We start from the raw sequence: 27,055 nt of genomic DNA on the forward strand, positions 1-27,055 counted from the left end.
CCGTGAACACACCAGCAGTCGGGGCTCCGGGAGGTGTTTGTGATCCAGGAGACATTTTCAGGCCGGCTCTTGGCTCTGCATAACTTGACATCCTGCACTCTGTCCCTCTGCCACCAGTACAAACGGTGAAAAGCAAGAATTAGGCAGTTTGGTGAGCTTTTTGTTTTGTTTTGACCTCACAAAGTAAAGCAGCATAACAATGTACAGCATAAACATGACAAAAATCATTTTGCATGGCGTATTATTAGGTCTGTTCTTCTATTCTCTAATTAGGCCAGGCTGCTCTAAATCATTCGACAGGAGTTTTTTAAAAAATGCAGAAGTCGCAAACATTTTTCGTACAAATTTGTGTAAGTATAGACGTCTTGTTACAAACGGAAACTGGCATTTCATGTGATATTTATATTATATTTCTGTTCACTTTTAAACAATTTTTCAGTGAATAACATACATATGATTTGTGTGTTACAGTCATTTTTTACTGATACTTCACCCAGGAAGTCCATCATGGGGAAAGAAACTGCTTTAAAGTAAATATTTGAAGTGATATACATGTAATTAGCTATACTGCAGAGATTAAATCCCACCATGTCTTGCATGATGAGATCTGATGGCTGCAAGCACGATGGAGACGTGTACAATCTGACAGTCTTTATTCATCTATTCATCATCAATTTTTACAAAATTCACATGGACGTCACCTTGCTGGCACTCAGAAGAGCAGCTGTCGATCTTCCAGTCTTTAATTCACCGCTCTGGTGATGGAGGCTCCTTCTCCTCAAGATGGAGAACATGTAGACGGCTCACCTGCTCCGGCCAAGACGGAAGTTCTCGTCCCCACGTGGAAGCTGGGACAAACTTTCGTTCTATTTCTTATGTCTCATTTGAGCTCTGAGGAGTATTTAGTTCACAACAAGACCACGTGAGACATTACAAAGTGGATTCAAATCCTGGCCGACAACAACCAGGTGGATGCTAAAAGGATAATGTCTAAAATTGGGATGATGATGATGGTGAGTTTTAATACAAGAAATTGACTGTATTAACCCCTTGAGGTGTATTTCCTCCCAGTGGGCCTCTCCTCTGTGTACCTGCGCACCATCAAAGCTGAGTATTCACACATCGTCTCACAGCTCACGTGGAAACATGCTCGGGTTCAAATGGCATCTTGGGGAGATGGCGCTTGCTCGTCTGGTGGGGAGGGGAGGGACTGCTGGGAAGTGGGTGGCACCATAGAGGGAGGTGGGAAGCCATCTGGTGGAGGACGGATGGGGGGTCCAAAAGAGGGCATGTGAGCATGAGGCGGGCCGCCGGGAGGGAATCGAGGAGGGAACATCACCCCTGGAGGGGGAGGAGCCCACACTGCAGAAGGAGGAGACACAATTAGCTTCACCGTGACAACGTTTGCAGACAGGATGGTTGAGAGGGCTGCGTACTAGGCATCATGGGAGGTCCTCCTGGTCCTCTGGGAGGGTAGAAATCAGGAGGCGGGGGGCCATAGGGGCCTCTGCGAGGAAATGGACCATCCATGGGGCCCAGTGGAGGACCAGGAGGGCGAGGACCCCCCATCCTTGGGTCTGATTCAGGGGGAGTGTTTCGTTCACCAGGCTAGTGAGAGACACAGAAAAGGTCGATTTAATGATATTTACACACACACACACACACACACACACACACACACACACACACACACACACACACACACACACTTACCTCTCTTTGATCCTGTTCACCAAGTCCAAGCCTGTTTTCTCTGAATGAACCTTCTGCAATAACACACACATTTAATTTATCTGCACTCAAATATGAAATGATAAGTAGGCTTGTGTTCAACTCTGCTCTACCCGCCTCTACTCTGCTCTACCCGCCTCTACTCTGCTCTACCCGCCTCTACTCTGCTCTACCCGCCTCTACTCTGCTCTACCCGCCTCTACTCTGCTCTACCCACCTCTACTCTGCTCTACCCGCCTCTACTCTGCTCTACCCGCCTCTATTCTGCTCTACCCGCTTCTACTCTGCTCTACCCGCCTCTACTCTGCTCCACTGAATCCACTAAGGACGACCCTCAGTTACAGTCTAAAAGTTGAGGTTTATTAAACTTTATAGTCACCTGCCACATCCCCAGGGGGAAGGGGTCCTGGGGGGCCAGCAGGAGGGACACCCCTAGGATGGGGAAGAGGAGGGCCGTGTGGGAGGGGGCCAGGAGGACCTAGGAGGCCCAGGGCTCCTGGAGGAGGAGGTCTCCTGAACATGGGAGCTCCTGGCTCTGGGAACATGTAGCCTGAAGAAGAGCGACAATGAGAGAAGACAGGCAGAGAATCTCTAGTCACTAATCACTGAGTGATGTCATCGTTGGAGAGTGGCCTTCTGCTGCATTTCTACCCAAAACCAAAAATAAGATGTAAACTGTAGACCATCTTGAATGTAGGCCTAGAGGCTATTGTTGAATAATCTGTGGATTGTTCTCTTGATTAGTTACTAATTAATTGTTTGGTCTCAAGCTCAAAAGGACATCCGATTAATCCCCCAAAACAGACCACAACACAATTATGTTCTATATAAACGCTATCAAGAGTTTAGCTGCTGTTGGCTGTCAGTCAACATTAGCTTCAGGCTAAATAGACGTGGCTGGCTCCTGCTGCATTCTGGCGTCACAAAGAACTGATGCAGGAGGATGAAAACACCTCTTTGTGAGCTCAAGACACCAACAGTAGTTGTTAGAAGTTGAAAGGCCTTTCGGGTAAAGCACTGCTTTAATTTAAAAGTGCAGCCAATAAACTCATTGACTGGTTTTTGCAGCTCTAATGTAGAAAAATAAACTCCCACCTGAAAGACCAAAGGTTTCATATGCAGGTTTCACAACTCACAATGCAGCGAGTGCAACTCACATGCATTGCCAGCATGCCTTGGTATTCTCATGCAAGTAATAACCTGCTTCCGCTTTTGACTTGACATTCACCAGTTTGACGCCAACTCACTGGGACACTTGACTCTGAACACCTCCCTCGGTGTGACAAGTCAAGAGAGCGGTGAAAGCAGTGGAAACACGATGCCTCAAACCTGAACACGGTGCTGAGGATGCAACACAGGCAGGTACTGACTCAGGTACGAACGCTGATACACACGGTGGGGGTTTGGTCTGAGACCTGATCACACGCTGTGAATCAGCGGGAACAGAACGGGTCATTTCCACACTCACATTCATATCTCTGAGCTGTTCAGACACAGAGACACTCAGGTCACCTTGAACAAACTTATTCAGTAAAAAAGGAAGTGGTTGAATTATGGTAAAAGACTCTTGACAACTTACCTGCAACTTTACAGATCAAACATTTGTTTACAAACCAATGTTTTTGGGTGCAGCGTTTCTGATGCTACTTGACCTGCAACAATTTCCACAAATACACAAACCTGGAGGTCCTAGAGGCCTGGGGGGTCCAATTGAGGGTCCAAGCGGTGGTCCAAGTGGCGGTCCCCTGCGATCTCTGTCCCATGATGGAGAGATCGAGCCACTGTCAGAGTGAGGACCTCCACTCCTCTCCATCTCCCCCTGGCCAGTAGGGGGCTCCCCTGGGCCACGAGACACTGAGGGAGGGAGACCATTCCAAAGACAAAACCGAGACAGATGGAGCAAACGAGACGTGAGGAGACATGTTAACGAGAGGGAGAGGGAGAAGAAGAGGGAGAGGAAGATGGAGAGGGAGAGGAAGAGGGAGAGGGAGAGGGAGAGGGAGAGGGAGAGGAAGAGGAAGCCCAAAGACAAGATATCAGACAGTGAGGACAAGAGCAGAACAAGTGTCATTGGAGGAGAGAGAGGGAAGAGAAAAGGTCGCGTCAATGTACTGAGAAGAATACGATCATGTACTGTTATATTCTAACACTTTTCCTAACTTCATTCCAGGGCACCATTAGCAAACCAGTGCCCACAGCATGCTGCTAAGATGCTGCAGCATCAGCAGATGATCATGCTCCGACATGCTGGTCATCACCAACATGCTGCACGGGTTTGGTTGGGATGTCGTCAAGAGAATAAAAAGGAAATGTAACTTGCGTCGGTCTAACAGGGAGACGTGTTGTTGGAATACATCTCTAACAGATTCAATCATTTGGAACAGTTCTTAAATAGGCCCTGTATCCCTCAGTAGGAGTAGATGGGCCTTCAAGTGGAAAAGGTTGAGAACCTTTATATATGCTAGCAGAGTGTGAGTGTCACTCTAGTCAGTGTATTTTTTTCTGTTTTGGCCTGCAGCTGCAGGGTTTGTTGTTGCAGTTCTGTGCTCTCACCTCTAGGTGACAGTCTCAGTGGTCCCTCCATCAGTGTGGGAGGAGACAGCAAAGCTCTGGTTTCAGACCCGGGTCGACCCAGAGGAGAAGGACCGTACACTGATCGCTCAGCTAAAGAGGAAAAACTGGTGAGAGCAAAGTCTAGTCGAGACACTTCCAGAGTGAGTGTGTGTTTTGTTTTTTTCTTGTTTTTATTTTGTTTTTGTTTTTTACCTCGGAAAGGCATTGGCCTAGCTAAGCTGTCCAAGGCGTAAGGATCTTTGTCAAGGTTGTCCAGTTTAAACTGGGTGTCTGTGAGCCTGTAAACCAGTACACGGTTAGTTAAAAAGACATTTTACCGGCGAGATATACAGTGTAACAATGCCTTCCAGAAAAGTTGTAGAAAGAATGAAACATCTCAACATTCCGTCTGGACTGGGAGTTTTAAATGTGTAGTCGTGCTGTACTGAGCAATACAGAGCGGAAACTCAAAATATATCACGAGAGGAAGCGTACTTCTGTCTGAGGAGGCCGTTCTCTCTCCTGATGTCTGCTAGCTCTCTGTCGGCTGCCCGGGCTGCCAGCTGGGAAGGGAAGGTAATGACACTCAGGGATGAAGGTCAGTGTGCTTCAGATAAATGCCCCGTACAAAATGTACGACTGTGAGCAGGAGAACTGCCCTGACTCAGACTTAAATATTATCTTCATTAATGAGCCATGATGTGAATAGACGTGGTCATTTATGAGCGGTTTGAGTTAACGAACCCAGTTATTGTGAGCCTTCTTCTCATGCGCTGATATCTGGGTCTGGTAGGACTGTTTGGTTTTCTCCAGCTCGTCTTCCATCTCCTGAGCACGATGCCTGAAGAGATAAAGAGGAGGTTCACAAGTGCACGTCAGACTCTTGTCACGCCATTCGTCAGGCTATGAGGGAGCAGCCACCTGTAGTTGTTGAGTTCCTCCATTGCCAGTGCAATGTTTTTATCTGCTTTATTCAACTTCTCCTCTTTCTGCAGACGTTCCTTCTCCTCCACTGTCAGAAGTCTGCAAACACAAACACATTCTTCAACATCCATGTTTCCAAAAAGTTGCCACCTGTTCACGTGTGTGTCTTTACCTGTGCAGCTTGAGCTCATTCTCTTGGTACATTTCAGTCATAATCTGGAGCTTCTGTTGCAGTCGTTGGACCTGAGAACATTCAGACACCCTGTTAACCGAGCGCAACTGAGGGTAGAAGAAGAGTACATTCAGTGATATACCTGAGGTCAGTTACCTGATCTGAGTAGTGCTCTGTGTCTGACTGCATAGACAATCTCTCCCTCTCCAGCTCCTTAATGCTCTCTAGAGGAACACACACAGACGCACACACAGATGTTGGTACTGTCTCCTTAGCGTGGTCACATCAAGCCCCTCCCCCTCTACATGACATCTGTTGCAGGAATCAGTAAGAGAAAACTACACTCACCTTCCAGATCCTCTTTGGCTTTGACTTCATCGTTGAGTTTAGCAAACACTCTGTCCTTGTCTTCATCTACTGATTTGAGGTCTGCGTTCAACTACACACAAGTACCCACAGGACACATCAGCACGTTCCTCTGTAGATTATAGAGAAAATAACTGTTTCCAGGGTAGTTGTTTACCTTAGCAGCATAAATGAGCTTCTGGACTTTCTGGAGATGCACTTGTGTGTTGCCCAGCTCCCCTTTTCCATTCTCCTCTCCTCTCCCTGTGGTCCTGTTCGACGTCTCCCTGTCAGCCTCCTCGCCTCCCTCTTCCTCCAGATCTGAATCCCAGGCTTTCATCCTTAGCAGCCGATCTGTTAAGGACTGGAGGATATTTGGTTTTAATGAACTCTCTCATGAATATCTCATATCACTTTGCCTCGTCTGCAGCAGTTCAAAGTTTTGACTTGAATGAATCAGTTTGGACCCTCATACCATGATACGCTCATCCTTGTTGGCCACACCCTGCATCATCCCATTGTGGGCCATCTCACACCGCCTCATCTCCTCCTCCAACTCAGCCACCCTCTCTGCCCATCCCTCCACCTGCTGCCTTAACTACAGAGATAGGCAGACAAGAGCAATCAAACAATGGTCCAGAGACACAACGGGAAGCAGACAGGACAGGACGTCTCCTTCTCTGCCAAGAATGGGTTGATAACTTGCTATCGAACAGTTCTACCTGTGTGTTGCTCTCCTGTAGCAGCACCTTCTCCTCTCCAGCTGTTTCCAGGTTCCTCTGTAGTCGGTCACTGTTCATCTTGTACACTTTAAGAGTTGTTTGAGCCTAAAAAGCACAGAGACATACCGCAGTTATGTAATATAAAGCACAGAGGGACAGAGCAGAGAGGGGGATGTTGAAAAGGGAAAGAATGGAAAGGACAGGAGCAGGAAAGCTTAAAAGACGTTTCTCATAAAGTGTGAATTCCTGAGCAGATAAGATCATTCTTCCAGTGTTGAATTGAAAAATGCGTCCATACGTCACAATGGAAGTTTGCACACTAGGGTGGACCTTAAATGTGGCAAGAAACGATTCTGGCACCACTTTGACATCAGGGAAACTCCACGCTAACCAACGGTCATATGTTCGGTATGATGCCATCTCCAACTGGAGCCACACCAGCAAAAACCCTACCTCGTTTCTGAGCACTATGTTCTACTAATTAAAAAGAATGACTACCTCAACAATGAAGTCAGAGAAAATGACAGAATGTCCTCAGCTGACATGTGAATCTAGGACATGAAGCTTCCAGGCTACAGATCTTTAATGAGGAGCTTGTTGACCATAAATTCATGATGCCGCTGGAAAAAAGGACAACAAAGTGCAACTATTAAACAGAGAAAGGTATAAATGACCCCTTCAAGAGATGGAGTGCCGCACCTGTTCTTCTTGGGACTGCAGGTCTTTGGTTTCATCTTCGATTGATTTCATGCTCTCCTCCAGCAGTGCAATCTGTGAGGATAATGATTTCACTTCATAAATATCACACATGCCCAGTATGATTCTAGTGTGACGGTGTTACAAAACCTCCTACCCTCTTTTCTTGCTCCATCCTATGTTCTCTCTGGTGGTCCAGCTGTTGCTTTAGTTGCTCTAGATCCTCCTCCAGCTCTGTTTTAGCATGTTCCAGCTGTCGGGCTTTGACCTGGCCGAGCAAGAAAACAAGACTTAAAACGGGAGAGGAGGAATCATTCACATGCATCATACATATGCACACCCCCACCCCCACCCCCCATACAAACTAGCTTAAAATTGCTGTTTTACAGAACTTCAGAGGGCAGGAAAGACATGGAAACCATCTGCAGCTCTGTCACAAGAGCAGAAGTTAAAAATGCAAACTCAATCACTCACATTACTGAAAATGTCAGTGTTGGTAATTAAGGCTGTCAACAAATATTCTAAATATTCCAAATATTGAGAGATGGGACTTGAGCCTCTACTCAAAGCACACGAACAACTGTGCCAAGTACCGAAGCGTGTGAATGTCTTCCATTGTATGCTGGGACGGTCCCAGCACCTCAGCTACCGTCTGTGTTTCTGAGCATGGATTCCTGGGCCTACTTCACCATAACTGATCGATTAAAGAGATCCTAGTAACTCTGAGCCTCATTGTTACATGATATTTCCTCACCGTCAGATGTCTTGTCTTTTGAGTTTGGACCAAAACCCCACTGTCCCTCAGAGAGTCCTCCAGCTCACTGTACTGAGAGAGACACGTCATAAAGAAATCAATCACATGGACAAGAGCCATAATGCTGAGACTGTAGGTCATTCTACTGGAACCTCCACAAACATCAAACTTAATATTGGAGGCACAGAAATGAAAGCACACTAATTTGGCGACAGAATAAAAGCCTTAATGTTTCGAATCTCTTTCTTCATTCGTCTCTGGCACTTGTACCAACCTCTCGTTGACATTTACTGAAACTCTCAAGGACTTTACACTTTTCATCCACCAGCTGTACAACCTGCTCTGCCATCCGCCGCTCTTTACCTGGAAAACAGTGAATACAAGTTGTTTTTTGTTTTTTTCAAGAATGGCTCTTTGTGTTAGTGTACAGTAGGAAGCGAGGAGGCAAGATTTGGGAAATATTGGTTAAAAAAGTGGGATCTTACTTTGATACACTCTGCTTTTGAACTGTGGAGAAACATAAAGAACAAATAAGGAATAATAAAAACAGGGAGATGTTTGTGCGTACCATACATACCATCGAGCTCGTTGGCGTTGTGTACTCACCGAGCTATAACATCTACAACCGAACAACAACACAGTCACCAGTCCCACCAGAATGGAGACGATGATGGGCTCCCATGGTACCCCATACAGATCAGGTCCAGGTCTGATGTCATCAGGCAGAGACGATACCACCTGGAGGAAGCAGACCAGAGAGGTGCTGACCGAAGTTCACTCCTTTTACAATTATTAGACTGCATAGTAAAGTATTCACTGTAACAATTCAGATCTTCCCTCCTTTTTCTATTCATGTGCATTTCCACTTGCTTACAGAGGAAGCCTTAAACATTACAGGTGACTTTGTGTTGCTTATATGCTCATCTTTCTTCATCACACAGTAAAATTCCATGTCTTTTCCAAGCCTCTGAGGAACACTGGCAGGAGCTTGCATTCTCAGAAAGTATACATGCACACATGAGAAATACAAAGAAAAATCCATGTCAGCCGTGATTTAAATGAACAACTTTACACTGATATAACTATATTTGTGAAGCAAATTTCCATGACTTTATCCACAACGTTCTGGATTTATGTATCTTTAAGGTCTCCAGGCCTGGAGATTTCTCGTATCAAATTCCATTACTTTTCCAGCAGGGGAACCAGATATGTTTCTCATCCAGGTCTTGGCATGCAGTGTTTTAAGAAGGCAACTGGATTTGTTTTCCAGTTCTGATGACTTTCACCCCTCTTGCTTGTTTATAAGCGAATACAAGCAGATGTCAGTCTCCGCGGAATTCTCCACTATCATTAGAAAAAGTGCAAGAGAAATGCCAGGAGCCTTTCTGAATTTTCAGGCAAAAAAAATCAAAAAAAGAGGGGAGAGCAAACATGTGGCAAGTCAGATCATTGTTATTTGGCACGCTAGCTATGACAAGCCAAGTCTGGAAGAATTACAACATTTGAAAAAGCAATTTATAATCTCAAAATAGTCCTGACAGCTGGCCACCGACGCTGGCATGACTCAGCCGCAGTTAAATCTGACTGGTACAAATGTAATGTGCGATAAAAAATATTAAAAGCAGGAGGGAGTTTCGCATGGAGTGACAGCCCGTTAGGTTATTTCAGTTATGAATGCTAGCGGGAAAATGCTAACGAAACCTGCCACATTACGTACATCCTTCACTCTCTCCACCGCGATACTGTAGTAAGCCTCCACCGTCTCTTGAAAGTCGGCCGCTCGGCCGACTAACTTGTCATTCGCCGGATGTTCCGCCATTTCTCAAACAGCTCATTTGGTTAATGTCGTGATGGTATTATCCATTAAAAGCTGACATCGGAGGTGACCGGGTTAGCGGTGGTTCCACATCCCTATCCACAACACAAACGCTGCTTAACGCTCGAGACCGGACCAAGTCAAACCGGAAGTCCTGCGGGGGTGACCTTAATCATTTCTCACATCAAACTCCCCGTGACAACTTGAAAACACTGCTGTTGCTCACAACTATTTTGCTTAAACAATTTTAAAAATACGATAACTTATAATGATGTCTATATAAATGTTGTTTTTACTGCTTATGCAGAGTCTGAGGATGTCCCATCCCCCCTTCCCATGTAAATGGCTCACTCGCAACGTCACCAATTGTAAAATGCCACACTGGCACATCGGAGCGATTTTAAAGTGACACCAAAAGGAACAGGTGTCAAACAGAAAAAATACTGTATTCCACACTGTGTTTTTGAGAAGTTTAACTAAAGATATTATGGAAAACATGACACAAAAACGTTGTGCTTATATATATAAAAGTGTTTCCTCTCAAATAACGACTGGCCATATTACCTTTTACAAAGATAAAAACAAGCTTGTGTTACCATTAGGACCAAAGTTTAACACTACTAAAATTCAGCTACTGTGATACACAGATATACTCACCGAAACTGTCTCATGTTCTTCCATTGAAATAAGAGAACGCACTGGTCTCTCCAAAGATTTAAAACAGGTTGCTTTTATAGCAGTGTGTGTGTTGCCAGCTGGCTCGACGTGTGTAATAGACCAGCACAACAGAATGTAAGTAATGTTGACGGAGTCGAGCCACCTGACAGCCGAGAGGCAGGATACATGTTCAGGCATGGGAGTGGCCACCGAGAGGCACAGGGGTGGCCATGGAGAGAATAATTAGAGAGGGATAGAAAAATAACTATCTTGAGGCAGTGGGACATAAATCGTTACCTCTGTCTAATTAGTTCACTGCCATGAGATATTGAAAACCATGAGATATAACTTGTACCCTCACTGTGTCAACCCCAATGTAACTAAATTAAGGAAATGAGTTATATCTTGTGTTGAAGGATAAGTGGCCCCCAGCGACGCTGAAAGTCTGATCAAGATGTCAAAAGTTTGACGCCTTACAGAATCAGAAATTGTTTAAAAAGAACAGGTGCTTGTTGTGCATCCAGGTGGAACCAAAGCCGCACACAGAAAATGATCCAAACTATCCAGCTGTCACTTGTGTCAGTGGGGTTGCTGCTGGACAACAAAGACAACACAGGTTGAACAAGAGAGAACTGTAGCTAATTATGTGTCTCTGTCATGTGATCACTGGTGTGCCACGGTGTCAAGACAAATTACACTTGTGGCTCCACTTATTGGATAATAATTTAGCCAAAAATGAATGCCCATGTCCGGACGGATCCGATGGATAAATCTTACCTGCACAGTGATCCGTCTGAGGAGCTCCCTCGCTGTGTGCTCCTGAGCGGACGAGTGTTGGGGGATCTGGTGGATCTGCTTCATCAGCCCTGCGGGGGACCACACGGACGTTTAAGCATCGCCCTTTTGTCACTCACTTCATTATAGATGTAGCTAAACATGTCAGAGTTTTGATTTGGGATTATGGCAATCTCATCTAAAAGTCTTGTCTTGTTCAATGCACCACATATCCTAAAAGTCTTAGTTCCTAGTTTAATTAATTCATGATATCATGGGCAGATTATTTGGTTATAAACAACAAGCACCTTCTTTGTTTACTTGTTCTGTTGCTTTAATACAATCGCGTTGTTTCCTACTGGTCCAGATTTCTGGGAATGAGGTTCAGCGCCTCAGGAGTCCCCATACCGCCTCTCTCTCAGGCGTCTGTGTCTCCTATGAGACACTCAAACTACAAATAAGACCATGCTGCAGAAAGGGTGCAGCTGCTTCACCCGCTGCCCTCTGGACTGCTCGACAGGACCTCCGACTCAAAGACATCTTGTTTCTCTGGACCACAAGCGCTCGTGCGATTGCACTGCATAACGCAACAATCGCATGAAAAGGTGTGATGAATGTTCATTTGTTCCTGTGTATTTATCCTTATCGTGGTTGTCCGCAGCCGGCGGATGAATGTGAGGATGCAGGATCATTTTTAAAGTCAATTTATTCTCTACTGTGAAAATAAAGGCTTCCCTCTTGTCTGGTTTAGGCTCATCTGGTCTAATCTAGACCAGGCTAGTCTTATCGGAAGTCAAATCTAGTCTAGTCCACTTTGGTCTGGTCTATTCTAATACAGTCTAATATAAAACTAGTCTAGTCTAACCTGTGGAATCTACTCTAGTCCTGATCAAGGCTTTTCCACATTGGCGTAATCAGGTCCAGGATTATCTAGTCTAGGTGTAGTCTAGAGTCTATCTAGGGGGCACTTGGGTCACATCTACCTTCTGGTGCCTGTGGTGACTCGGGCAGATCACGTGTTTCCACAGGTGGCACTCTCTCATCCTTCCTCTCTCCTGCACTGGGAGAGTGTCCATCCTTCTCTCTGTCCAACAGCATCCCCCCTGTCCTACTTGACTCCTCCCCCTCGCTGGTTACGTGTTGATCTCTGCTGCCCCCAGCTGTGTAAGGGGACACATGATCTGGTTGAGATCAGAACAAGTCAAAGCCCGTCTGAGAGTTTCATTTGATGACAGTAGCACCAGCAGGGACGTTTACCTCGATGGCTGGTGCTACTGATGTCTGCCGCGTTGGACGTCTCTCTCACTCTCCGCAGCAGCACGTCTAGTTTCTGAAGAGCAACCAGGGCTCTGCTCCGGTCCTCCTGCTTGGAGCTCCGATCCATGAGCAACTCCCTGTGGTGAAGCAGAAGCATTTCTATATCCAGCAATATAGACTCGTCATTACCGAGGTCTTCGGTTTCTGAGCGGCCCAGAATATAATCCAAAAACTGCACTTTGATTTGCCCGAAAAGCTCCATCAGTACAGTCACCTCCTGCGGGCTCATGTGAGTGAGGAGGCTCCTGTAACGTTTGAGGGTGTGTGGTTTGTGCACTGTGTTGGGAGGCTGGGAGGTGCACTCAGAGGAGGTCTCTGTGGGGGAGGGAGCTGATAGCTGCAGGTTGGGTGATTGGAGGTCTTCACTGGGACTTGAACCGGAGGAGGACTTCGGGTCTCTTTCAGGACTCAGAGAGGTTTGTGGCTCGGGCCTCTCACCTGGGCCGGAATCCAAATGGACGTCAGATCCCATCGACTCTTTTACTTCTGCTACCGGTGTTTGGCTGAAGAACGTGAAGGCGTTTTTGAGAAGACTGAATGTTCCTCGGCTCTCGGCCTCAGACGGATCACCTGCACGTTTTATATCACTACACTCGTCTGATTGTAAGATCTCTCCATCCTGATCCACTTCCAGCTTAGAAAGATCCCAGACGCCATCATTGGGTTCAGTCTTTTCGTTGTTCATTTGTACTCCTTCTTCTTTCCTCCCATCAGCCTCAGCATCAAGTCCTGTCTTTTCACTCTCCATCTTTTCCTCATCCTGTGTTCTCTCCTTCTCTCTCTCCTCTGCCCTGGCGGCTAATGTTTGACTGCTATCATCTACTAGATGCTGCTTCCCTGTTCGTGTCCTTCTGTCAAACACGGACCTCAGTCCATGATCCTCCCATTCATCTGCCTGTTGCTCGTCTTCCTTTAATACCTCCACCTGCTTGTCATCCTCCTTTAATTCCTCCCAATTCTCATCTTCCTTTAACTCCTCTTGATTCTCATCCTCCTTTAATTCCTCCTGATTCTCATCCTCCTTTAATTCCTCTTGATTCTCATCCTCCTTTAACTCCTCTTGATTCTCATCCTCCTTTAATTCCTCTTGATTCTCATCCTCCTTTAACTCCTCTTGATTCTCATCCTCCTTTAATTCCTCTTGATTCTCATCTTCCTTTAACTCCTCTTGATTCTCATCCTCCTTTAACTCCTCTTGATACTCATCCTCCTTTAATTCCTCTTGATTCTCATCTTCCTTTAACTCCTCTTGATTCTCATCCTCCTTTAACTCCTCTTGATTCTCATCCTCCTTTAATTCCTCCTGATTCTCATCCTCCTTTAACTCCTCTTGATTCTCATCTTCCTTTAACTCCTCTTGATTCTCATTCTCCTTTAATTCCTCTTGATTCTCATCCTCCTTTAATTCCTCTTGATTCTCATCCTCCTTTAATTCCTCTTGATTCTCATTCTCCTTTAATTCCTCTTGATTCTCATCCTCCTTTAATTCCTCTTGATTCTCATCCTCCTTTAATTCCTCTATCTTCTTGTGTTTCTCATCTTCCTTTAACACCTCCATTTCCACGGATTTCTCATTTTCTTTGAACTCCTCCACCTCTTTAAGATTCTCATCTTCCTCTAACACTTCTACTCCCTCCCACTTTTTATCTTCCTTAAACTCCTCTACCACTGCATGTTTTTCATAATCTTTCATCTCCTTCTGATTCTCCTCCTCATTTAACTCTTCTTCCATCTCCACATCTTTCAACTCCACCACCTCCTCATGCTTCTCATCTTCCTTTGACTCCTCATCTTCCTTCTCCATCCCCTCATTCTTTTCATGTTCCTTTAACTCCTCCACCTCCTCATCTTTCAGCTCCTCCACCTCCTCATGCTTCTCATCTTCTTTTAAGTCTGCCACCTCCTCATCTTCCTTTAACTCCTCCATCTCCTTAAGGTTCTCATCGTCCCTTAATGCCTCATCCTCCTTTAACTCCTCCACCTCCTCCTCATCTTTTAACCCTGCCACCTCCTCATGCTTCTCATCTTTTAACTCCTCCACCTCCTCATCTTCCATTAACACCTCATCCTCCTTTAAATCCTCCACTTCCTCATGCTTATCATCTTCCTTTAACTCCTCCACCTCCTCATCTTCCTTTAACTCCTCCACCTCCTCATGCTCCTCATCTCCCTTTAACTCCTCCACCTCCTCATGCTCCTCATCTTCCTTTAACTCCTCCACCTCCTCATCTTCCTTTAACTCCTCCACCTCCTCATGCTCCTCATCTCCCTTTAACTCCTCCACCTCCTCATCTTCATTTAACTCCTCCACCTCCTCATGCTCCTCATCTTCCTTTAACTCCTCCACCTCCTCATCTTCATTTAACTCCTCCACCTCTTCATCTTCATTTAACTCCTCCACCTCCTCATGCTCCTCATCTTCATTTAACTCCTCCACCTCCTCATGCTCCTCATCTTCCTTTAACTCCTCCACCTCCTCATCTTCATTTAACTCCTCCACCTCTTCATCTTCATTTAACTCCTCCACCTCCTCATGCTCCTCATCTTCATTTAACTCCTCCACCTCCTCATGCTCCTCATCTTCCCTTAACACCTCATCTTCCTTCTCCATCCCCTCGTTCTTTTCATCTTTCTTTGACTCCTCCACTTCCTCATTCTTATCATCATCTTTTAAGTTTGCCACCTCCTCATCTTCCTTTAACTTCTCCACCTCCTCATGCTTCTCATCTTCCTTCTCAATCCCCTCATTCTTTTCATCTTCCTTTAACTCCTCCACCCTCTCTTGCTTCTCCTCCTCCTTGAACTCTTCTGTCTCTTCTGGGTTTTCCCTTTTTTCACCCATCACTTCCTGTTTCTTTTCCTCTTTCAGATCCAACTCCTCTTTCATCTCCACCGGCTTCTCCCTTTCTTTTATCTCCTCCTCATTCCCAGTCCTCTTCTCCTCTTCCTTCCATTCATCCACTTCCACACTCTCTGTCTCTGTGTCAGAGACTGAGGGAACTTCCTCAGAGCCTGATGTCTCCTTCTCAGTCTGGAGCAACTGGAAATTCTTTTCCTTTGACCCGTCTCCTGGTGCTGTGTCTGCTGTTTCACCGTTGTCTTTCCCGAAGCCTAAAATGTCCCTGATACCCAAATCGAACCATGAACTGGACTCTGTCTGTCTCTTGTCCTCCTGCTTGGTCTCCTCAGCTCCTCTTTCCTTTAGTTCAGACTCCAGATTGTTCAGGCCAAATCCCAGCGTGCGGGAGAGGCCATCACCCAGCCAACCCAATGTCCCGGTCTCTTTCCTCTCCTCTTCTTGTAAGTGTTTATTCTCTAGGTCCAGGTACATCTTCCTGCTCCTGAAGGTCTCCACAGATTCTAATTTTTCAGGCTCTTTCTCGGTGGAGTCGTCTGTTGGGTCTTTGGCCTGATCAGGTCTTCCTTCTCCTCCTGACCCCAGCCACCCCGTCACCGAAGACGTGAAAGAATCTTCAGCCTGTGTCTCTCTTGTCTCATCCTCTTTCTTTCCTTCAGCCAGGTTGCCAGGTTCTCCTTCCATCCCCAGACTGAACCATCCTGTCACAGAAGAACTGAGCCAGGACGAGGACGGAAACCCACCTTGTTCCGTCGGCACAGCAGGAGTCCCGGCAGCATTGCTGGCAGCAGCATCAGCGTTCTCTTCTACTGATGTGCCATCAGGTTCTGTAGACGCATCTTCAGCTGGCGAATGACTTCCTGTTTTCCTGCGATCAGCGTCCAGACTTGTTTGGGTCATTCCTGACTCCTTGATTGGGAGTTCCTGATCAGGTTCATCGTCATCAATATCCAAATGACTGGAGTCAATAGGGTAGCCAAAGTCATCCATACAGATGAAGTCTGATTTCTGAGGGAGAGGGAGAAGCAAAATAAGTTTATGAATATGTATTTCTAAAATACAAAAGTTTCTTATTTGCTGTGCAACCACTTATTTAAAATACTGATTATGATCTTTCTAATCGGGATCATCAAACCTTTTTTTTTTAAACTTTTCACAATCAGATAATTCTATTTGACATCAGCACTCACACAGAGCTGCAACGATTAGTCAAACATCCCACATTCAAGACTGTGGAACTCGGGGTGACAGTCCATGTGTTGGCACACTGGATTGATCTTTGAAATCACAGTAGCGTGCTCTGAGACTCCGTATCAGCTGCTCACATTTGAATCACTCAGTTTGTGATCCCAAGAAGCAAAGAAACTCTTGTTGGCGGCGTCCCTGCTGCAAAGAAGGAAGAAGCTGGTGAACGTCAAGTCCACGTACCTGTGTTTCTACTATTTTCCCAGCAGTCACGTAAATCTGCTCCTCTTTCACGGCTTCCTTTGGGAAATGGCCGAACTGCTTGTCAATCTGAAATAATAACAATAATAATATTTTTTTTTAAAAGGGGCAGAACAGCAATCACAGTTCAATCAGCCACAGCAGCGTCAATACAAAATTATCAATATAAGAGCAAATGAGACACCCACAAGGATTATGAAGCACTTCTCAAATTTCTGCCTGTGGAGTTCAGGTGAGCAGTGAAAGAATCTTAGCCTGCTCCCTGAGGTGAGGGGCTGTGTGCCTTTGTCTGGTTATTGGTTGTGTTTTGGAGATGCAGGCAGACAGAAAGACACACGTAGAAACGGACAAAAAAAAATACAAAAGATGTCTGACGTACGCTGCCAGCCCAGAGGTCCTCCCTCCTCCCGGTCAGTTTATGATAAACAAAGATGGTGTCTCCTTTTCTGAAGCTCAGAAAACGACAGTCTTTACCACGGTGATCCCTGATGGCCTGAACCCGGCTCATCAGACCTAGACACACACACACACAAACACAAACACAAACACACACACACACACACACACACACACACACACACACACACACACACACACACACACAAATGCAAACAGGTGATGGAAAAGAGATGGAATCAAACAGACTGATTTTACACGGCAAAGGTATTCTGAGGAGAACTCACTTTCACATGCAAAATCTCCACAGATCTTGTAGTCGGACAACAAACCCAGATTCATTTGAGGTAAAGTCACAAACAACAGGCCTGCGACCCACGAGCTGGCGTGAACATGTGACGCGGCCATTCCTGATGTTTCACATCAGAGTGCGTCAAGAGAAAAGCTCCACAGTGGCGAAGGTCGACAGCTGCCAGCGGCCCGGTGGCGAGTGGACGTTGCCTCTGTGTTGCTGCTGTCATCTCACGCTGAGATAAGATAGAAGTTTCACATGGAGATAATCATTAACACCTAACACAAAACACGCTCTGGTCAGGGGTCAAAGGTCTTTCTTTTGAATTTAAGAATTTGATATTGCAGTTACAACATTTAGCTTCGTTCCAGGTTGAAGTAAAAAAGATGTAAGAGAAAAGAATACGTTTGTAATTTTTGTGGTCTTTGTGTTGTCTTAAAAAAGTAAGAAGTGTATTGTGCGTAACCCTGGCAACCAGCGTCGCTTAAAGACGACGTCATCATGCCGTGTTTTTAGCAAGATGGCGTCCTGAGTATCTGTGCCTGGACCACCTGTGATACAACTCGACCGTTTTAGTTGTGTTAAGAAGTCAAAACTTCGTTTCCGCCCGCAGCCGTAACATGAAGTCGGACGTGGAGGATTTGATGCCGAGGCTGTTGCCGGTGGAGACCGGAACCAGAGCAGAGGACCTGGACCTGGACGGCCCGCCTAGGAACCCCCAGGAATACCTCCGACAAGTCCAGTAAGCTGGTCCAGACGACGTGTTTGTCCTGTCTGGAGGGGAATTAGCTCATGAGCCTCCGGTAGAGGCCTTCCTGCTACTGCTAAACCTTTGAAATTCAAAACTTAAGACTTTTATTTTGGTAAGTAGGCTGTTAGTTTGGCATGAAATGAAGATAACCCACTTCAGTGTAGGTTTACACAACTGCTACAGTCGTAGAACTGGGAATAATATTGTGATACTCCTCATAATTCATCACAAATAATTTAATAAAAGCTAAAAATACTTCCTGGGTAGTCTGATGATACACGTCACACGTTTATAACACAACAGAGAAACTGAGGCAAGAGTTGAGTCAGCATTCCATTCAGAACTCCACCGTATCAGAGGGACTTCTGGCACTGAGGCCGCATGCAGGAGTCCCAGCAGTCCCAGCAGGACGGCGATGCAGCGTGGCTGCTGTTGGCCTCAGCAGTGAAACAGTGTCATGGTGTCCTGGCAGGTTGGAGGCGGCGTTGTGTCCCGAGGTGGTGGTCGCCCACATCGACCCCAAGAAACTGAAGAAGCAGCAAACAGTTAACGTTTCTGTGAGTGAATCCGTGTGTGTGAGGGGTGCTCTTCCTCTCTCCACACCTCTGAAGGCTGTGGTCGTTACCAGGATGTCCCGCTGTGTAACAATAGGGTTAAACACCAGAGAGCAGAGGACTGTTTATGGATTCAAGTAGTTCCAATAGATGGACAAGCAAGCCAACTGATGATTGAATTATAACTGTTAATATACCTACTGTTTAATCACAATTGAGTATCAGGTGACAGATGGTGGTGTGTCCCACGCGAGCGTGTGTGGGCTCTGCTGTGTTTCAGATGGCCGGATGTCCCGCCGCTCCGCTGGGCTTCTCCCCAAGTCTCAGCTGGCAACGGCAGCAAGTCTGTAACTTCTCAGACGTCCGACAGGTGAAAAGAAAATTTCATATCTGTTCGATCGTGGAATGATTCGTTTAGTCCATAAAATGTGTGTACTTACCCTTTTGTGTGTTTTCAGAGTATCGCAAAGAACAGACAGCACTGGAGCAGCCACACGCTTGATGACAACGTGCTGATGGTGAGGACACAAACGCTCAACACCAGCAGGGAAGTGCTGAGAATGAACCTGTGTTTCCCTGCAGCCCAAGCTGACAGACGAGGACGGCTGGAAGAGGTTTTGTTTAGGAGAGCAGGTCTATTTGGGCTCGTCGTCCTGCCACAGTGGTGCAGAACCAGAACCGGCGCTGGACTATAAGAAGGTGGGACGTGAAAAATCTGGAGAACTTATCAGACGGTTCGACAGCAGCATCAAAGTGAACACGGCCATAATACTGGAAGAGCTGCTGATGTAATAATCCTCCATGCGTGTGTGTTCAGGTGGGCTTCCCTCCCTTCCTGAGCATCGTCAGCAGACTCAGCCAGGTGGACACACACACACACACACACACACACACACACACACACACACACACACTCTCTCTCTCTCTCTAAACCAGCTCAGAATCATCAACTCTCTTTCTCCACTGGCTCCAGTCGACAGTTCTGACGGTGCTGGAAATTCTTATCAGCTGGTTTGAAGAACAAGATTTTGCTCCCCAACTGGTGAGTTGATGAAGTGGTGGCTCCTTTCAGCCGCCGCGTGTTCTGCTGTTTCCTCTCCCATCACATTTCAAACCCTTCCTCTGAGGCACTTAAGCAAACTGTTTAAACACAAAAACCACACCACAACTACATAAAAGTATGTCAGGATTCCAAAAGTAGATGAGTTGGTGGCAGGAAAGTCAGACACCAGGCCACCGGAACCATGGCCGTACTACTGGCAGTCTTACTCATCCAAATAATACTTCATCTTCTTGTGTAAATGTACATTATCACTGTTAACGAGTTTCAGTGTGTAAATCCTCTGCTTGTTGGTTCCAGGGCCGCTGGTTGTATTCGCTGTTGGCCTGCCTGGAGAAGCCCCTGCTGCCTGAAGCCCACTCCTGCATCAGACAGCTGGCCAGGAGGTGCGCCCAGCTGCGCAGCACGCTGGTAGGACCCCCCCCCCCCCCAACACACACACAATTTTAGCCTTTCAAGGAGGTGTCTTCAGGGCTTTTCCTCCTGCACCACTTCTTTGTGACTCCAGAACGTAGACGGAGCCAGACATGTACAGTTAGCTTGAAGCTAATGGAGCCTGAAGGCTAACAACAGCAGGAGTGATTCTAGCAAATAGCAAGCTAACTGGAACACTGTTTTACACCTCAAATCAAAGTGTTTGTGGATTACTGACCATCGGGCCGGACTTAGAAGCCGTGGAGTATACCGGACGACGACCTGGAGAGTTAGCGAACAGACTTTTCTAGACAGTTTAGCTGTTGATAGCCATCAGTCTCGACTAGCAGCATCCTGGAGAGAAAGTGATGCAGGAGGGGAAAACCTCTTTGTGGGCTCAAGACTCCTGCAAGTGAGGACCTAAAAAGGAAATTAAGACTTTTGTGTTTATTAGCTCTTCGAGACACAGTTAGGTTCTTCACATCTGCTCTGTTTGTTTCATGTCGTCACAGGAGACTCAGGAGGACGAGAAGTTGCCTGCACTCAACCTGCTGATCTGTCTGGTGGCGAGGTACCAGCCAGCCCCCGCCCATCGGGTCACACACAATCACTGATGCGTCCACCTTTCAGAAGGGTTTTCACTCAGAAAGAGGATTGAGAAAACAAACCCAGTTGATCAAACTCAGATGAATGATGTGCGTCTATGTGCCACTTTTCCTGTAGGTATTTTGAGCAGAATGACCTGGCTGACCCGCCGGAGTGACGACACAGGAGGAGGAAGATGACGGAATCCCTGGGAGGCGCCAGCAGAGCTGGCGTTCTGGAATACTTTCAGGAAATTAATTAATTAAATTCAGGAAAGTTGGATGGAAAAAAATGTTTAAAAGGTCTCAAAACAGCACACAACTGTGTGTCAAGTGGATTAAAGCGATACTTCACCCTAAATATTCTTTTAGTATCCACAAATGTCTTGACCAGAAAACACTCCTGTATTACTTCTTTGTGGTAAAGACGACGTGGAGTATACTGGCTGATGCACAAGTTTGAAAATAGACGTCTCTGGACAGTTTAGCATCAGCCTCCGCTAGCCTCTAGCTAAATGTACGTGGCTGGATCTTCCTGCATTCTGCAGTCACTAAGAAGTGGTGCAGGAGGGAAAACATCTTGGTGAGCTTGGTACGGTTTGTTAGTACTTAAAGATAAAATGCCCATTCAGATGAAGTGTCTTCAAGGACTGAAGCAAAGACCAGAATCCTGTTACTATTTTGTACTGAAGTTGACTTCTAATATTTGTCCATTAAACTGACTGGTAAAAAAGCTCCTGAGTATGTAGGCGTCGTCTGTTCGAATCAACCGCATGAGTAAAGAACTCAAGGCCATAAAAAACTTATTTGGAATCTGAATCCAAATGTCCAACAAACTCCTTACTAACTCCTTTCCACCAGGAAAGATTTTTGAATTCAAATATTGAACCAGGAAAAGAAGCCCAAAGCGCACGTCCGTACTTGGATCACACCTTTAATCTGATGCTGATTAGTTGGTACAAAACAATGGAAAAACATTTTCAAAAAGAAATACGTGACCAGAACACGAAGATCTCAGGGTCATGACATCGATCCAAACGCAACGGAATGGGGCTGAACAACGTCACATCAACTTGAAAGCACAACGACAGAACGATGATGGTGGCTGCTGCCCCGCATACGCCATCAAGATCCCGATGAAAACGTCTAAAAAATTTAACATTCAGCGCCTCTCGTTCACGGCGGTACCACAGACCTTTTTGATTTTGAAGACCGAATTTCAGCTGACGAGAAATTATCTGACTTTAATATGACAAGACTAGTGGGCGGAGCCACGATGGACCGCGTGGCCTCAAGTCCACTTCCTTCACCTTTATTAGACCCAGTAAAGAAATGTTGGAGTAAAAGGACCGTCAGTCGAGTTTGGCCCTCAAATAAAATGTGGACATCTGAAGGGAAGAACTCCTAAAACTGTATTTCATGTGTAGAGTTTTTTGTCCCTCCGGGATCTTGCGGTCACCAGCTCAACTACACACCCGCTGCACGGGAACCGGTTTAGCGTCTCTTGTCCTTCCTGTCTCTATCTTTATGCTCCCTATCGCTGCGGGACGACCTGCCCCTGCCTTCATCGCTTCTCCTCTTCCTCCTCTCCTTGGAGTCCTTCGAGTCCCTGCCTCCTCCACTACTCCCTCGCTTGTGGTGACTTCGCTCTTCGCCCTTCTTCCTGTCCCTGCCTGATGGCCTCCTCTTGCGCTTACCACTGTCTCGGCTGCGACTTCGGCTGCTGCTGTTAGACGATGACGAAGAAGAGGATGATGACGATGAAGAGGAGCGACTGGATCCAGAGGAAGAGGAGGAGCTTCCGCTGGAGGAGGAGCCGGAGGAAGAAGAGGAGGAGCTGTTACTGTGACTGCGGCCCTTCTTCGGCTCCTTTTCCTTCTTCCTCCCTCTCCCGCCAGCCTCATCCTCCTTTGATGCTGCGGGAGCAGCGCTGGGAGGCTCCTGGGCGTCAGCTGGAGGTTTTTGGGTGGGTTCCTCCTCTGGTTTCCCCTCCACTACGTGGTTGTCAGCAGCTGGGTCCTGGGGCTCAGGAGCAGGCTTGCTGGACTCCTGGCCAGGTATGCTGAAGGCTGTTAGGGGTTCTGGGGCTGGACAGGACTCCTGGGTCTCGGAGGACTTGTCAGCTGGTTCTACTGGGGTGGGGCTGGTCTGAGGCTGCTGACTGGTGTCTGGGGCTTCTTGCTTGGGTTCAGCTGGTTCAGAGACCTGGCTGTCCTCTTGGGTCTTTTCATTTTGGAGGTCAGTGGGACCCTCTTTCCTGTCTGGTTCTCCCTCCTCTACCTTGCCCCTGTCCTCCTGCTCTGTCCCCCCCTCCACCTCCATCTCCTCTGACCCTGGACCTTCCTCCTTGTTCCCCCTTTCCCTCTGCTCCTCTACGACCTTACCCCCCTCCTCTCCTTCCTTCTTCTCTTCACTGCCTGCCTCAATAAGCTCCATCCCCTCTGCCTCCTCATCCTTCCTCAACCCTTCCTTCTCCCCTTCCTCCCTCTCCATCACCTTCCTACACACTTCCTTTTCTCGCTCTTCCACCTCTTCTTCCTCCTCTTCCTCCATCTCTGCATCCCCCTTATTACCTGGCACCTTGACTATCTGACCTGCTGGCTTACCCTCCGCTGAGTGGTCCATCCCTGTTGCCGCTGTGTTGCCGTCCTGGTCTCGGTTGGGCTGTCGCCGGGGTCGGGACTCCATCTTGCTGAGGTGTTCGGCAAATGCCTCCCGCCTCTCTTCAAAGACAACTGTCCCCAAACAAAGGCCCACAATCACAGATGAGTCAAACACAAAACTGACTTTCTGAGCCGTGACAGATATTTCCTCTACTGGTCGGTTCTGTCTGCGGGGAACCAGAAGCCTACTGACCGTTTAGTTTCTTGGTGGAGTCGTCAAGGAGTTTCTGAGTGGCGGAGCACATTTTTCCTGGCAGGTAGAAGATATGAGGTTTGGTCTTGGTGCGAATGTACTTCACCAGACGGTTGTTGTGGCTGGTCCACTCCTCTTGCTGTGGATGCAGGAAAGAGAACAGCTTAACAGCTTTAATGCATCCCAATTAAATATTCATGACCACTGAAGACAATCACACTTTCCCAGACCTTCAGCTGCTCACATTTGTGTTTGAGTAGGAAAGCTACACATTCGCTACAGTACAAAAAAAAAGTTTGTCAACAGTTCTCGCATTTAAAAAATGAAATTGTGTGCAGTCGTTCCAGCATCCCGTCATGGCGCATTTGTTTCTAACGGCTCATCAAACAGTGGGAGCAGCTTGTAGCTCGGAGTCTTTCTGGTAGGGGAGATGAGCCGATCCTCACATTTGTTAAGTCTGACACTGAAGAAGTCATCGCTAATTAATCAGACAGCTTTGGCTGCAACTGAAGTTCTTGTTGTTCATACGAGCTGAAACCAACGGCCAGCACACCTTCACCATGACAAACTGCTACTTGAATGTTCTGTTGACTGCTCTTTGTTAGTGACAATGCTAATTTTGCATCAGAGCCCCGTGAATCACACCCTGTGTGTCCAGACACTTCAGAGAAAACAAAGTTTTTTTCTTACCAACTGAGCTAATTCAACTTTCTGTTCCAGCAATCTCAGCTCCGTCTGTCTGGCTCTCCTCTCCTCAAACAGCTCCCTCTTCTCACTCTCCACCTTCTTTCTCTCGACCTCAGCTTGAACCTCAAGCTTCTGCTCAATCTCTGTACGCCGCTTTTGCTGCAAGGGCAAAAATACATGATATTCATGAATGGAGAAGAAGAAAGGGTTAAAAAAGGGGAAAACAACTGGAGAAGTGCCATAGCTGACAGCATAGGATGTATATATGATGTGTGTTTCTCAAATATTTGTGTGCAGTGATTGTGCAGTAGTGTTGTGCACCGGTGAGCCGCTCCGGTGACGAGGACCTCGACGGCGCTCAGAATGATCAACTCTGAGTGGAGCTTCTCACCTTCTCTGACGAGACATTCGACTCCTGCTTGAATTTTTGCAGGGTCCCCATCAGCAGGCCAAACATACGCCGATTCCTGCCAGAGGAAACACACTCGGTCACACACCTGAAGCTGACACCCCCCCCCCCCCCCCCCGGTACGTCCGAAGACAATGACTCAGAAACCGTACCTCTGTTTGCCCTTCTCATCCATGGTCTGATCTTGAATGAGGTCTCGGCGTGTTCTCTCCTTGGAGGTAGCTACTACAGACGACTGCAACGCCGGCTGCAGACGGGAGGACACAGGAGAGAAGGACGCTCACCTCTGACCTTCTCTTCAGACAGTTCTTCATGTGACAGCTGGTAATTAACAGGTGATCATACGTTTCTAACGCTAAGTTCAGAAGACACACTCAAGAATGTTCTCTCCAACCTTTTTGACATCGTCATCATCCTCGGCGTCGCTGTCGTGGCGCATGTCTCTCCTGGCCCTCTGGTCCCCCGCCAGCCTGCGTGGACCCCAGAGACGGAGACACGTCAGAATAAGTACATCCAACTGGTCTCATCCCAACTGATCCTCAGCGAGAGCTGGCTTTGATGCTGAGGATTCGCGGGGTTTCCCAGCCACTGCGAGGGGGCTTCATATACACATGCACCAACAATGGAAACCTCACCTTAGCAGGGCTCCTTCGATGTCCCTCTGCTTGGCAGGGGGGCCGCCGCCTCCAATGTCTGAGAGACTACGCCTGGAAACAGACAAAGAGGCGTTCATGCTATGACGATGGGTCACCTAAGCGTCGCTACAGGTTGTTGATTCAGAGACCTATAAATCAGTTTGGTTACACACTACGTGAGCGGGAATCAACAGGGACACATAAGTCTCCTCGCCATGTGATGTTTGACCTGGAACGCCATCTGGGATACCTGGTTTGCATGGAGCCACCAGAAGGAAGAGGGAATGTTTCTACAATTCTACAATTTCATTTAGCAGACGCTTTTGTCCAAAGCGACGTACAACACAAGCAAGAATTGAGACCTAATTAAGAAAACATGAAGGCATGTTTGGTGGTGTTGAGTACTGTTTGACACGTTCACCGTGTAAAGCCTGTTTTCAGCCAGCACCTCTTCATGCAGACACATGACTGATGAACATAGGAGGCCTCAGGTGTGTTGGCTGCTACCACAAGTCCAAAATGTCTGCTGCAGCTGATTCGAGAAGTGACCTTCCTTCATAGCTCTAATTTTACTGATGTGTTCAAATCATACAGGATTATTCAACACTCCCATATATGCCAGTAATATATGACGGAAAACTGGGCTCTGAGTGGAGGCCCACAACCTCCTCCGGTCTTGAGTTACCTGAGCAGGTTGAATCCTCTGCCTCTACCTCCCCCGAGGCCTGCTGTGGGGCCGCCGAGCCGGCGAAGTTGGCCCGGTCTGCAAACACCGGAAGAATCAGGGTCAAAACAGTGCAAGATTATCTAATGCAACGGGTAACGACAGATTTCCCCCGGAAACATACTGATGAGTTTCAGGTTTTAATCTGAACAACAGAGTTAACTGGAAGTCGGCCGACGCCTGCTGGGCCTCGCCATGGATCTCCCACAATGTGCGTTACCGTAATGCTACGCGGTGTTTGGGCGTTTAATTGCTTCGTCATTGTGGATCAATGTGTAATTATGGTGTCGCTCAAGTGGATATAGCTCATTTAGCTTCTCTGTGTAAACCCAGAGCACAATAGAACCGGGACAGACACGTTTGTAGGCTAGTTAGCATAACCATGCTAGCACGGAGCGCCTGTCGTTTGTATGCTAACAAGTAAATTCGCTTTGCACACAAAATACGACAATTTGCAAGGGTCGCGTTTTACCTGGCTTCATTCGGATCACGTCCAGTCAATCTACGGATATTATCGTCCACGTGTTTCAAACCCTCCTTAGCTTTTTCGATCTGGTCTTGTAGGCTCCGCACTGCCACCGCCATCTTACACCGTTAGCGCGAATCACGTGTTCTTCTTCTACTACTTCAATTCTGAAGACCAAGGATTTTTATCAGCAATGTCGCCCCCTGCTGCCCAGTAATCCCGTTAAATGTAACGTAAAACATCTCTGCATTGCGCTGCAGCTCAACATTGCCCATTGATTTATTTCAAAATATACACAATATAATTATTCATTCATTCATGTTTTTGTAGGGTTCATCATCAAAAGTAATGATAAAACACGTGACCTGGAAAATTCCTGGCATGTATTTGGTCTCCAAGAGCAACATTTTCACCTCTGAATCTCATTTCAACATTTTAAGAGTGTTTTTTTCTTTCAAGTGTC

General features: G+C 46.8%; 3 protein-coding genes across 4 annotated transcripts; 1 reads left to right on the top strand and 2 right to left on the bottom strand.

The window, feature by feature from the left end:
* Positions 1-152: 152 nt before the first annotated feature.
* Positions 153-17,905, bottom strand: mia2 (MIA SH3 domain ER export factor 2). The gene is made up of 30 exons (XM_086181964.1): positions 17,448-17,905; positions 17,144-17,277; positions 16,747-16,833; positions 14,968-16,326; positions 14,443-14,568; positions 12,402-14,325; positions 12,128-12,325; positions 11,148-11,236; positions 8,504-8,635; positions 8,383-8,404; positions 8,172-8,260; positions 7,898-7,969; positions 7,301-7,411; positions 7,147-7,218; positions 6,448-6,552; positions 6,201-6,323; positions 5,904-6,089; positions 5,729-5,819; positions 5,537-5,604; positions 5,381-5,451; positions 5,206-5,307; positions 5,029-5,125; positions 4,780-4,847; positions 4,498-4,583; positions 4,285-4,395; positions 3,412-3,585; positions 2,111-2,281; positions 1,714-1,766; positions 1,437-1,608; positions 153-1,362 (listed from the first exon to the last, which is right to left on the bottom strand). The coding sequence occupies exons 1-30, from the start codon at positions 17,566-17,568 to the stop codon at positions 1,157-1,159; spliced, it is 6,420 nt and encodes a 2,139-aa protein (XP_086038090.1). The 5' UTR covers positions 17,569-17,905; the 3' UTR covers positions 153-1,156.
* A 42-nt stretch (positions 17,906-17,947) lies between these two features.
* On the top strand, positions 17,948-21,544 carry gemin2 (gem (nuclear organelle) associated protein 2). 2 transcript variants are annotated; one of them, XM_086181600.1, is made up of 10 exons: positions 17,948-18,194; positions 18,676-18,760; positions 19,038-19,127; positions 19,216-19,275; positions 19,340-19,456; positions 19,575-19,619; positions 19,731-19,799; positions 20,118-20,228; positions 20,744-20,802; positions 20,955-21,544. In XM_086181600.1, the coding sequence occupies exons 1-10, from the start codon at positions 18,073-18,075 to the stop codon at positions 20,992-20,994; spliced, it is 798 nt and encodes a 265-aa protein (XP_086037726.1). In that variant the 5' UTR covers positions 17,948-18,072; the 3' UTR covers positions 20,995-21,544. The 2 variants fall into 2 exon arrangements, with proteins under 2 accessions (XP_086037726.1, XP_086037727.1); XM_086181601.1 differs by having other exon boundaries at positions 18,048-18,315; positions 18,676-19,127.
* Positions 21,545-21,719: 175 nt separating this feature from the next.
* Positions 21,720-26,758, bottom strand: pnn (pinin, desmosome associated protein). The gene is made up of 9 exons (XM_086181598.1): positions 26,599-26,758; positions 26,088-26,165; positions 25,403-25,474; positions 25,162-25,237; positions 24,920-25,014; positions 24,750-24,825; positions 24,362-24,517; positions 23,672-23,810; positions 21,720-23,550 (listed from the first exon to the last, which is right to left on the bottom strand). Exons 1-9 carry the CDS (start codon positions 26,709-26,711, stop codon positions 22,310-22,312), a joined length of 2,046 nt encoding a protein of 681 aa, XP_086037724.1. The 5' UTR covers positions 26,712-26,758; the 3' UTR covers positions 21,720-22,309.
* Positions 26,759-27,055: the final 297 nt, after the last annotated feature.

Source organism: Aulostomus chinensis, chromosome 17, assembly GCF_037954235.1.
Source record: "Aulostomus chinensis isolate RoL2024-O1b breed Wild chromosome 17, RoL_Achi_v1.0, whole genome shotgun sequence".
NCBI lineage: Eukaryota > Metazoa > Chordata > Actinopteri > Syngnathiformes > Aulostomidae > Aulostomus > Aulostomus chinensis.

Excerpts from the sequence above, each read along its gene's own strand:
- mia2 (XM_086181964.1), bottom strand. The coding sequence starts at position 17,568 with ATGGCCGCGTCACATGTTCACGCCAGCTCGTGGGTCGCAGGCCTGTTG. Across the intron at positions 12,326-12,401 it reads CAGTAGCACCAGCCATCGAG|ATCATGTGTCCCCTTACACA; the intron begins GTAAACGTCCCT and ends GATCTCAACCAG. Across the intron at positions 8,636-11,147 it reads TCAGACGGATCACTGTGCAG|GTGGTATCGTCTCTGCCTGA; the intron begins GTAAGATTTATC and ends TGCTTCCTCCAG.
- gemin2 (XM_086181600.1), top strand. The coding sequence starts at position 18,073 with ATGAAGTCGGACGTGGAGGATTTGATGCCGAGGCTGTTGCCGGTGGAG. Across the intron at positions 18,195-18,675 it reads GAATACCTCCGACAAGTCCA|GTTGGAGGCGGCGTTGTGTC; the intron begins GTAAGCTGGTCC and ends GTGTCCTGGCAG. Across the intron at positions 19,620-19,730 it reads TCGTCAGCAGACTCAGCCAG|TCGACAGTTCTGACGGTGCT; the intron begins GTGGACACACAC and ends CACTGGCTCCAG.
- pnn (XM_086181598.1), bottom strand. The coding sequence starts at position 26,711 with ATGGCGGTGGCAGTGCGGAGCCTACAAGACCAGATCGAAAAAGCTAAG. Across the intron at positions 25,015-25,161 it reads ATGATGACGATGTCAAAAAG|CCGGCGTTGCAGTCGTCTGT; the intron begins GTTGGAGAGAAC and ends TCCCGTCTGCAG. Across the intron at positions 23,811-24,361 it reads AAGTTGAATTAGCTCAGTTG|CAAGAGGAGTGGACCAGCCA; the intron begins GTAAGAAAAAAA and ends CTGCATCCACAG.